At 38.7% G+C, this 12,495-nt stretch overlaps 1 protein-coding gene across 2 annotated transcripts in view; it reads left to right on the top strand.

Annotated features, from left to right (window-relative positions):
- Nucleotides 1-12,112, top strand: part of fgf2 (fibroblast growth factor 2) — a 29,514-nt gene extending 17,402 nt beyond the window's left edge. For both annotated transcript variants that reach the window (XM_084719795.1, XM_084719796.1), the window contains exons 5-6: nucleotides 5,075-5,178; nucleotides 11,123-12,112. In XM_084719795.1, coding sequence (XP_084575921.1) covers nucleotides 5,075-5,178; nucleotides 11,123-11,308 — 290 coding nt within the window. In that variant the 3' untranslated portion in view covers nucleotides 11,309-12,112. The remainder of the gene's footprint in view (nucleotides 1-5,074; nucleotides 5,179-11,122) is intronic.
- The last annotated feature ends 383 nt before the right edge of the window (nucleotides 12,113-12,495 follow it).

Below are 12,495 nucleotides of genomic sequence, written 5' to 3'. Positions count from 1 at the left end.
TTTATTGGAACAGGGACAGAATAATTGTATGACTATTTTATGTTAAAATTAATGCTGAATGTTTGCAGAATGAGTAAGTGCTTGTTTATGAATTGTAACAAATCATTAATAAGGAGTAGATATTTATAATGGTTAAATTGAGCAATATGTTAATGGGGTCTGGCAGGCACTATGGCAGGCAGTCACTACACTCAAACACCAGAGTGTGTATTTTCAGAGCAGTGGGCTTTTGTTTTCAAGATAACGGGATTAACTTTACATTGAAAGACAACTGACAGTAATGAACAGCTGATCAACTTACAGTGTAGAACTTGTCATCTTTTGTCAGTTTACAATGTTGTGCTCGTCTTGAGCCCCTGCAGCGTTCCTGCAACCTGCCTGAGCTTTTCTGCCTCTGGGGAGGAGCTATTTGGACAGCAGTGCCCAATTTTGGATGTGCAATTGTTTCATATTGCTCCTTTAAGTTAAGATGGACAAGTGGTTCTGCATTTTTCTGTAATGAGGCCTCAGGAGAGTAACCTTGTTGAGATGACATGAGGAAGTTGCACATTAAAAATATGCTCCGTGTTATTCTGGATATCACACAGTCAGTATCGTGGGTTTAGAAAGGAGTATGAGTCATTAAACTGGAATCAGTATTAATCATTTAGCTTCTTACCGTAATGTTTTCTTACAGTTAATTTGACCTGAGCTGTGCTTCATCAATGGTTCTTTTGTTAAAGCTGCAATAGCCTTGCCAACCTTTTGGACATCCAAAGATACCTGCTAGTTAGAAGTGGAACTGAAAATATATCCAAGGATTCTCAAGTTGAATTTTTGTGCTCATGTGGAAGGGACTTTGTATTCTCTAGAACTGAGGACGTGATCCCAAAAGTTTCTGAGGACAATATTGCAACAAATTGTTATCCTTAAATCACTAACTCCAGGACAATGACAGATAGCACTGCACTCCACAGAACTGGAGAACAGCTGAAGGATAGTTTTTCTGTATTCACAATAGCTGTGAGACATAATATGCCCAGTAAACATCGCACACACCACAGCACATTCAGACCAATTATGCAAGTCTTTCAAAGAAGAACACCTCTTTGATCTGTGACATGAATCATGCAGACAGGAAGCTTAACTGTAGACAGATGCGTGTCTATCTGAAGTCTTAATGTGGATTAATTCTAGACAGATCTCCTGATTTACCTTATGGGGCCTCTGCTTCCTTTTCGGTGGTTTGGCTTCATACAAAGTATGCTGCATTGGCAAGCAGCGTTGTCTCTACAAAAAAAAATGTGGAGATGATTCTGATACATTTGAGAGGAGTCACATGGCCAACAGGTACTGTGTGCTCAAATTTCTGTCAGCCACAGAGGGATTCTGCTGCTTAGTGGGTGACTTAGCTTATTTATAGTGGCGTCAATAGTATTTCATTCATTTACTGCAAATAAAGCATCAGCCAGTGATGGAAACATGGACGACATGTAGGAAAACAACAATAAAAAAGCAGCTAGCTTTTCTTTGCCAGGAGGTGAGGGAACATGAGCTGAAGTTTGTCTGGCTATACAAAAAAGAAGAATGAATTTAAAGGGACAGTTCACCCCAAAATCCAAAATACACATTTCCTCCCTGGCCTAAACTGAGGTTTAAATTTAATTTGAAGCTACTTTTAAAGTTTGGTGCAGCATAATTTAAAATTAAATCATGATGTAATTGGTTTAGAAATTAATCCTTGTAGGTGCAACTCAGCCATAGATTTATAGTTGTTTTTTTTTTACTTAAAGGGACAGTTCACCCCAAAATAAAAAATACAGATTTTTTACCCCTGGCCTGCAGTGCTATTTATCCATCTAGATTTTTCTGGTGTGAGCTGCAGAGTTTTGGAGATTATCAGCTGTTGCGATGTCTGTTGTCTCTCTAATATAATGCCAGAGCCAGATGGCACTCAGCTTGTGGTGCTCAAAGTGCTAAACAATACATTTTAAAAATTCACAACCAGAAAATCATGATCTGCTTTCTTAAGATAATCCACAGCAGCAGTGTGAGCAGGTTCATGTAGGAACTACTAACTAAGGTAGTTCTGGTAAATTCTACTGCTGAATGAAAGTGCTGTTCACAACATGGTCTGTGGATTATCTTAAGCAACCAGGTCATGATTTTTGGAAAGAAAGAACGTAAAGAAACATCTCCAGAACTCACACCAAAACTCAAAAATCTAAATAGCGCTACAAGCCAGGGGGAAACTATCTATTTTTGATTTTGGTGAACTTTCCTTTTAAAGATGTTAAATGCAACTCATTTACTTTAAGCTAATCTTGCTTTTACTTTTATCAGTTTCTACTTTTACCTGAATGTTACGTCCCCTCCCAACTACAATTTGATTGTATTTCCTGCTGCACCCATGCTCCTCTTGCACCAAGCAGAGCTCAGACAAAACTTTGGTTTATACAAAACTGAGGGGAACTTTATGCAAAAGAAAGAAAGAAAAAATAATAATGATCTGTAAGGACATTTAAAGATGTTAAACAATGTTCTTTTCACTAACTTTCCAGCTTTATATTTTTGGTTTTATGGCACATTTAAGGTATGGTATACTCTATGGTATGGTATACACTATACAGTGCTGTTTCCAATCACAGTGGGCAGCTGTTTACAGCAAACAAACTCTGGTAAAGCCATTGCCGGCATTACCTGCACCAAGCCAAGCAGCACCAAATGGCAGACAAAGTTAGCAGCCTGCGAGTTAAAAACCTGAAGCATCTACCAGATATTGTTCTTGGGAGCCAAATCACAGAGTTGGTGGGAACAGACTCAAATTCAAATGAAGCCTTGTGTCTGCATGATGTGTAACAGCATAATTTTGTCGCTAACACATTAGCCTTTTAGGTTCAGTGTGTGGGATTTGCTAGTATCTAGTGGAGAGCTTGTCTCACTCACCACTTCCAATCATGTAGAAGAAGTCACTGTGGCTGGAAACGCATGCAAAAAGAAAAGGCCAAATTGAGAACCAGTGTTTGTTTTTTCTGTTCTGGGCTACAGTAGAAACATGGCGGCCTTCATGGAACAGGATCCATGCCCTCTGTAGATATAAACAACTCATTCTGATGATTCTTACTTTCAGGTGATTATATACTAATGAAAACATACCTATGAAAGTTAGGCTCAATTTCTGCCTGTTCTACCAATGTTTTTATACTTTTACCATGTACCATTTACCATTTTTCATGTCAATGTTGTCCTCGCCCAACTAGAAGTTGATGTATTTCGTGCTGCAAAAGAATACAGATGATGCTTCTCTTGCAACAAACATAGCTCAGACAAATCCTAGGATTATATGTAACTGAGGTGCTGTTTATGCAGCATAGTTTAATAGGTAAAGGAGATTTCTTTATAAATGAAAACAAAAATAATGATCTGTTAACTCATTTAAGCTACAATAATCTATGTTTCTCACTAACTCTGCAGCTTTATGGGGTCATTGTTTTAGTTTTATGGCACATTTACTGCATGGTAACTACTCTCACCACTCTCATCAGTGCTGTTTTCAGCAAATAAGCTGTGGTAAACCCACAACATGCATGCAAAAAATTGCAGCTTGTAAATTAAGAAACTGAAGCATCCAGTTAAAGAGCCAGATATTGTTCTCAAACAGAGCTAAAATTAGAGTGGACATGGATTCATCAGGTGGACACAGACATGATTCTAAGTGAAGCCTTGTGTCTGCAAAATGTATAACAATGCAGTTTTTTTTTTGCCAATACCTTTGGCTTAAGACTTCATAAGCCAGTGATACGATGAGGCATGTAGCTGTCAGTAGGGCTCTGATGGTATGGATTTTTTCTCACTGTGGTGACAAAGCAACATACCACCGCAGGATGGCGGTTTACTGTGACTGCCTTACTAATAAAATTTTTTTAGACTTCATTGAAGCATACTGTCATTAGCATAGCTCCATTAAGGAGTAGGGCGGTGCGTAAGAGTGTGCGGTGTGCAAGTGAGGGGGAGCAAGGTGCAGGCAGAGCAGAAACTGAAACTTAGCATTAGGTTGCCAAGCTGACTGTAAATGCACAGTTCAGGTTACAGTGTGTCAGGCAATGAACCCTGCAGCTTCTCAACACCAAGAAAACTATCGTCTGTTGTTTCCCAACTTCTGAAACAGTGACAGGGTTAGCCTCGAAGTAAGCTGAGCAGGAAAGGCTAATGTTAAGCTAATGCTAGCATTGTATGTTTACAACTTTGGCTCTTTTATAATCATATCCCTTGCAGAAGCTTTGTAATCCAGCCTTGAAGTGCTGTGTCTACTTAGAGATGTGGTAAAATAAATCCAAAATGATAAATCCAACACTGAAAGTCTTCTGTAGGTATTTATACATTTTTTTCATGTTGAAAACAGTTGTTGTTATAAGCCACCCATAGGCAATCCCACAATACCTAGGGGTTGAGTTTGTTGACCAATCAGAGGCTGTGTTCCTGATTTATGAAACAGTCAGAGGCAGTGCTGATCCATAGATGCATTAATAGATGGATGCGCTGATCTCAACATGAAATTGACCCTTCAAAATAAAATTTGCTGTAATGCCATTGTGGTTACAGCCTGTTTCTGTAGCAATACCTTAAAATGCAGCTTTAACTATAATATATCATAAGGTCTAAAAACATCTGCCCTCTAAAACTCTACTTAGCACGCAACATAAAATACCTTGAAACAAGCAAGTTGTTAGCAAGGCTGCCAGTCTTTCTGGTCACAGATATCTCGCTTGTTACTGGTGTTTACTGCTGTCACAGAGACTTCATATTGAAATGTCTAACATAGCATCTTTAGTGTGAATTGTTTCTCAGGTTTCTGTGTCAAGGGGTAGTGTTAGATCAGCTATAAAGGCACTTAGAGTTTAAAAGAGGATGCCTGTGGATTACTGTGTCATTGTGATTTAGTTTAGGAATCGAAGCCTCGGATATATTATGAAAATAGATGTATTAAACACAGCACTTGATGTTTTCCTTTTAATTAAACATCCTACAAGAAAACTACAAATAATTTCTATCTTATCTCATTTTGTTCAAATAACTTTTTGTGTGTTTTCTTCAGTAAAGCTTCAACTCCAGGCGACCTCAGTGGGGGAGGTGGTCATCAAAGGAGTTTGTGCTAACCGCTATCTGGCCATGAACAGAGACGGACGACTGTTTGGAGCGGTGAGTGAGTGGGATTATCATCTCTCTGTTAACAAAAACTTACGTCATTTCTTTAGAGGGTTTTGACATCACTGTAAAGGCAGTCCAATGAAATCACCAAATAACATTCCCTGAAAGGGTTCATTGAGTTTTTTCAGGGACTGTCCTTTTCGCAAATCTAAACACCTAAAGTAAATTTCCTCTTGTTGGCTGAAAAGTAATTTGACCCCCTGTGTCACAAGCAGAATTTAGGCTTCTGTGTTTTGGAAACCAAATGTTTACCAGCCACTCCTTCAGTGGAGAGAAGTAATTAGGTTGACACTTCTTTGTCACAGTCAGCACTTAGAATAAAAAAAGTACAACAACATTAGCTCGGGCTGAGACAAACAGATTCTGTTATAGATGTACGGGACTGAGACATACAAAACACAATTTTCTATCTATGCTTCTGCAATTTTGTTTTTTTTTAAATCATAATTTGGACCCAACTGACGTGTCCCTCCCAAGTCTCTAATCATACACATTCATTTTCACAAAGAGTCAATTTTGACTCTTGTCTGTCGCTAATGAAATTATGCCACAATGATAATTATTATGATATTTGTTCACCAGCAACAGCATGTTTTGATGATCAGACTCCATTAATGTGTTCAGTAGCCCAGCATCTTTGTAAAAGTCAAACCCATGAAAATAAAGGACAGAATTTCTTAGATGCTGCTCTTCAGGGGAGAAAAGCAAGCAGTTGACTGATGGGGCCGCTAATATTTGCAGGCTTTTATTGTGAATTCTTTGGGATCTCCAGGGACAACCTGACAGTCATAGTGTGATAGGGGAGGTGGAGGACTGAGCTGGTCTGAGAGACAAAAGACAGAAACACAAACATACTTAAGAAGGAAGGCAGGTAATTGTCCAAAGAGGCAGGTTTAACTTACTGTTTTGTGAGCGAGCGAGCATGAACTATTTGGAATACCCAAAATCAGGCGTGACTAAACATTTGCCAAAAAATGAAAATTTTATGGTGAGACATGGACCAAATACAAAAATACAAAAAAAGGTCCACAGGGGCCGGTTTCACAAAAGTAGACTTTGACTATGGCTGGATAAAACAGATGGTCTGAATACAGACAGATGTCTAAATTTATCCATTGCACAAAATGATTTATTACGTGACTACCTTAAGTAAGACAATGGCATAACAGATTGAGTGACCACATCCAACCACTCAGCTCTGTTTACCCTAGCAGAAAATATGTGTCTTTTGGAGGAAGTCAACAGCTACATGGACATTTTACTTGGAAAGTTAAGCTATGAGTGTGACAATATATTAAGCCTGGGTCAGCCTGGAGATAAGGTGTCTAATTTTTTGGGCTTACAGTTAGTCCGTCTTTATTTTTGGAAAATGGTTTAACTTGAAATAGATTAATCTATGAGCAAAATGAAGACTAGTCTAATACTACAGACTTGTCTAAAATATATTTGTGAAACTGGCCCCAGGACTCCATGATCTCCACCTAACTAAACCAAATTTAGGCCACGTTCATGAAAGGGACTTAGATTCCCTAGTTAAACTAGTACAGATTAAGTCCTATGCCTGTCTTAATCTAAGGCCTGTCTATGAAACCGGCCCTAGAAGTTATAGAAAATATCTTCCTTATTGAACTTTCCCAAAAAGCTTCATTATAAGACCCCACAGAATAAAGGTAAAATTCAAAATAAGATCTCGTCTTTGTCTAGCCTGTGTCTCCTAGACATAAGTGAGCTCAATGTAAGACCAGAATGAGATTTTCTCACACTAAAAAGCTTTTGTCTCGTCTCAGGCTGAGACTAATTTGAGCCCAACTGAAAATCTTAAAATGCATCAGCTCTTTAGATAACAGTGAGATCTCAAAGAAAACTCTGATGCCTTAAACAAGATCTTAAATTTGTCTCAGTGGTCAAATTAAAGGCGTGTTGCTCCATTTGGTCATCAAGGAGAAACCTCTGAGACACCCATGAGCTCAGCAAAAGTTCTGCTTTTCTTTTGTTTCGCTCCTTTTTTCTCCTTCGGGAGGATTAGGATAAACAGATGAGACTTCAGTGAGCTCGAAATAAGAGTGTAAGACAAAGAAAAGACAATTGTGAGACACGGTTTTCTTCATGGCCAGCGACTTCTTTTACCAAGTGAGCCGATGCAGTATGGTGTGTGTCTTTCTTTTTGATTGAAAAGCTCATAGGAACTGGCAGATTTGTCTCACTGACCAACAGTCTAGTTTTAGCTGTTCAATGATGAGATGTTTCACATGAGCTTAAGAAAACAGAACTTTCACATAAAATAGTCAAAAATTAGGTTAAGACAAGCTGCCTTTTGTGTTTGTCCTGGAACAAATCATCGTTACCCTAAATACAGTGACAAATTTAATGCTTGTGAGAAATAGCCAACACTAGTTTGGCACCGCTGCTGGCCTGTTGCCACGACGTTGTTGCTCACAGCGGCAGTGGAAGTGTGAAGTGTTGGTGACTGATGTGGTCTGGTGGTTGTGAAGGCTTGTCCACAGTCCATGTAATTGGCAAGAGGCATTTCCTCTTAATGAGAAGCTACAGCAGCTGCCACCCAACGCGCCTCTCGCTTCTGTGTGTGGAAAATCATTAAAAAAGCCACAGAATATTAACTCTCTTTCTATTACCATTTGTTGAATGATTAACACTAGATTTTTTTTGCCTCTTGACTGGCTGTGTCTCTATTCTTTAATCTTGAGGCAGAAGTCATCTGCTGTGTATTCGAGGACTTACTTTTGCAAATATAATTGACAAATACTGGACCCTTACACATAAGTTTGTACAGACATTTGCTCTGCTGATAAAACTTTTTAAGAATTGACTTATTTTCTAATATTTATTCCATCCCTAAACCTTTAAAGGGACAGTTGACCCCAAAATCTGAAATTTAATTTTATTTTTGAATTTTTTCCTGTAGAGTTATTTGTCAGTTTTGATTATTTTGGTGTGATTTACAGAGTTTTGGAGATATCAGTAATAGAGATGTCTGCCTTCTCTCCAATATAATGGAACTAGGTGGTACTCAGCTTGTGGTGCTCAAAGCAGCAAAAGAATACATTTGAAAGACAGACCAGCGATGTCTGCTTCCAGAAATCATGACCAGTTACTCAAGATAATCCACACATCTATTATTTGTAAGTGGACTGATGTACTTTAATGTGTTTTCGTGTCTCCCAACATGAATGTCGTATGTCTGGCTCCATCTTCATCATGATGGAAATAAGTCCTGAACATTATCGTGTCATCCCTGAAAATGTCACGTATGCTGGTATTTCTTTTAATATTTTATTTGATCCTTTGTTCAATAAACTTTACCTAACTAACCTAAAAGACCTTTCTACTGAACCACACAGGAGTGTGTGTCTATTCATGTACAAGAGACTCTTGCATGTGACAGCGCAGGATGGACTCCTCCTTTTTAGTTATGTTTTTGGGCTTTTCTTGCCTTTATTTGATAGTACAGCTGAAGAGTAGACAGGAAAGGGGGGTGAAGAGAGAGGGGATGACAAGCAGCAAAGGGCCACAGGCGGGAGTCGAACCAGCAGCTGCTGCAGAGGACTGACAGCCTCTATACGCGGGGCAGACGCTCTACCAACTGAGCTAAACAGCCACCCCTTGGATGAGCTTCAGTGTTAGCACCGGTGAGCTAGCTAGCATGGTGGTACGGTTGGTGGGTGTAGTTCTGTTGTTTGTAGTTCTGTGGCACAGAAAGAAAATGGCTCCCACATGAAACTGCTTGCAACTAGAACTGGCATTCAAAAATTTCTGATGCTGGTACCGGTACCCATACCTTGGCTTTGACACCTGTTCCTGAATGATACTTTTTTATACTCTAAATCCATTTTAACAACAAGAAAATAACACGGTACAATTGCTCACTTTAAAGGAAGAAGCTGTTCTAAAACTCAACCTGGATTACTGGCCTTAAATGAAGAAATGGATAGAATATCTGTACAGTATTGGTCCATCCTTAGGTGTTGGAATCTAGCATCAAACAGACATGGCATTTATAAATACTCACAAACGTTTGGTCAGTGCCAGATACCCAGTCCTACTCACAACAAGGTCTGTGGAGTAACCAGGTCACAATTCCTTAAAAGAAATACTGCTGTTCAGTCTTTCAAATATAGTTTTAGCACCACAAAATCAGTGCCACCTAGTTCCATTTTACTGGAGAGTAGGGAAACATCGCTGTGCCCCATATCTACAAATCCATTACACCAAAACTATCTAGATTGATGAACAGCACTACAGGTAAGAGGGAAAATGAGTATTTTTGATTTTGGGAGGGAACTGTCCCTTCAAAAAAAAAATATTTTAACATTCCTCAATAATATATTAACGAACTGAACTGTATTTTTCAAAAAATGAAAAAGACTGGATACAACTTCAGTCTGCGATAAATATATAAATAAATACCACACCATGCTTGACCACCTCTGCTGCTGTTATTCTCACTGTTTGACATTTTCAGTTTGCTGGAAGCGTCAGCTTTTGCATAATGAGCTGGACAAAGTGGCCCTGGTTGATTCTTGCAGTTTAAAGAAAAGGTCTTCTGACTAACAGCTCTGTGGCTGTGCAGTCACGGCTGACTAAAAACAGAAACTAAGACAAAAGCCTCTTGTTGGACAGGGTGTAGACCAGCTCACGCCCAGCGAGATATTGGTGAGACGTTCAGTAATGAATGTTTTTTTTTACAAAGCACAATGTTAAAAGAGAGGACAGAATGAGTACTATAAATAAATATGTCAATAACATGACAGCACAAGAGCCAAATCATTAAGTTTCTATTTTTAGTGATCTTCATCTTTGGCCCTTTTTAAACCTCATCATTAATATTCTTATCAAATCATTTGTCCAAGACCTCCATGTTTAATGTTTATTCAGGACTCAAGGCTACAGTAAGACAAAAACTGACTAGAGCTGTAATAATGTCCCTGGTCAGGCCTGGTTTCCTTTAAACAAATGTCTGTATTGTATTAGTGTGAAACACTGCACAGAAATTATTCTAAACCAACAGTCTCCTTCAAAATAAAGGTGGCATTTAGCTCTAGGTGTTTCATGTGATAATTTAATGTCATAAAATGTCTCCCTTTCCAATGAGATATATTAAACAAATCCCATCAAATAGAATCCAAACAGAATCAAGTATTTCATGAAATGCCTTTACCAGTGACCGGATGTCCCTCAGGCTGACTTTACACAGAAATGATGTATGTACATAATCACAGATAATAATTAGCATTATGAAAAAAAAAATCCTTACTGAATAATTTAATGAAACAGACTTAATAATCTTAAGTTTCCATTTGTTGAAATACAGTACATGAGCATGACAGCACTGCCGTAAAGGATTTCCATCTTAGTCCTGACTAATTTCACAGTTTTCTTACTTTTATTATCTAAGTTTGCAAGCTTCTTAAAGGGATAGTTTTAGATTATTTGAAGTGGGGATGTATGATGTACTCATCTATTGTCAGTGTATTACTTACAGTAGATGGTGGGCCACCAGCATGGTAGCTAAGCAATTTACTGCTAACAGTCACCTCAAAAAAATCAATATAATTTAAGGCATAATGTGCAACACTTTCCAAAAAAGCAATGTATAGACACATATACATATAATCTGTTTCAGTCATCACTTATAATCCACTGGAAGTGAATGGTGGTGTTTGTGTTTGCAGAGAACCTGCCCTCTGCCTGTATTTCCAACCCCACTTCAAATAATCCAAACTGTTCCTTTAACATGTATTAATGCAGCAGAGTGTCCCAGAAGGTCTTTGTCCTGTAAGCAAAAGGCTGCACATTTAATCCTCCTGTCTAAATCTCCAGAACGGTTTTCTGTTCCTCACTGAACGGCAGAATTAAACTTTGAACAAAGAACATCAAATTAAACTTGTCTGTTATTCCTCTGTGTCTTCCTCTCCAGAGACGAGCAACAGATGAATGCCACTTCTTAGAGCGGCTTGAGAGCAACAACTACAACACCTACCGCTCCAGGAAGTATCCGAACATGTACGTGGCACTGAAGCGGACTGGCCAGTACAAGCCTGGAAGCAAAACTGGACCGGGTCAAAAGGCCATTCTTTTTCTTCCGATGTCTGCCAAGTGCTAATCCGGGATCTGATAGAGAAATATTAATGTCTTAATGGCAGCAACGAAGAAGATGTGACGGCAATGAAGACAAAGTGTTCCATCAACATTGCCCAAAATAGCTGTGATGCTTTCTGACTGTTATATCCTGAGGGTTATTTTTTATCCTGAATATGTCTGCTCTTACTCAGCTTCACTTTCAAATAGTGGTACACAGTCACACACCTGGCTGCCTCCCAGTAAAAACACTTTTACTGTGGACCAACCAGCCGCTACAATAGTGCAACTGGAGCCAGGTGCCTTGCTAAAGTGCACCCCGAAAGATCACAGTTCTTTACCGCTCAGCTCCTGCCTGCAGCCCGGGTTTGGCTGCAAGATGTAGGGCAGATAGAGGAATATTCTCATAAATCATGTCTCCTAGATAAAAAATGGTTTAAGGAAATGCACTCCTACATTATTGTAACTTGAAGAGAGGAGAAGGAACTGAAATAACCGAATTTTATTTGACAAAATCAAAACTTAGCACGCTAAAATCAAAACCCAAGCACAACTTATAGCTCTCCCCATTTCTATGTGTATAACAAATCCAAATGTTGCATGGCACTGGAGTATAACTTCAAGACAACCGTTGTGAGTGATGTTTAATTCAGCAACAGAAAGGCAAGTTGACAAAAAGATAACCAGTGTGTAGGCTAAGTTAGCAAGGCAATCAATTGCCAAGGGAGACTTCCGATTATTTAATGTTGGGTTGTATGAGGTACATATCCATAGTCACACAGTTAGCAGCAAAGGTATTTTAGCACTTAAAGAATCAATATAGTGTATATATGTAATATGCAACATTGTAGACACATTGATAGACACAAATAATCATTATCAGTATGCTATATTTAGAATATTTCCACCACTTAACTTTGCTGTCAGACAGCCTTTTTTCGACAGGAAGCCGCTGTTACAGAAGCCCAATATCATTCTCTCCAAATCAACCAAACTCCATGGATGAAATCAATCATTTCAACTCACAGAATATGAGAGTTGCTGGTTTATCGCTGCCTTGATCTGTTAGTTTGTTTGTGTTATCGTATGACTTTGGTGTTTGAAAGCGATAGTTTGGATTCACCAAAGTCACATAATAACACAAACTAACTAAACAGATTGAGGTAGTGGTAGAGCAGCACCTCCTGTGTTCTGTGAGGTAAAATTACTAAT

Source organism: Lutjanus erythropterus, chromosome 5 (assembly GCF_056507025.1).
Source record: "Lutjanus erythropterus isolate fLutEry1 chromosome 5, fLutEry1.hap2, whole genome shotgun sequence".
NCBI classification, from domain to species: domain Eukaryota; kingdom Metazoa; phylum Chordata; class Actinopteri; order Lutjaniformes; family Lutjanidae; genus Lutjanus; species Lutjanus erythropterus.
This window is presented reverse-complemented; position numbering and strand designations above follow the sequence as displayed.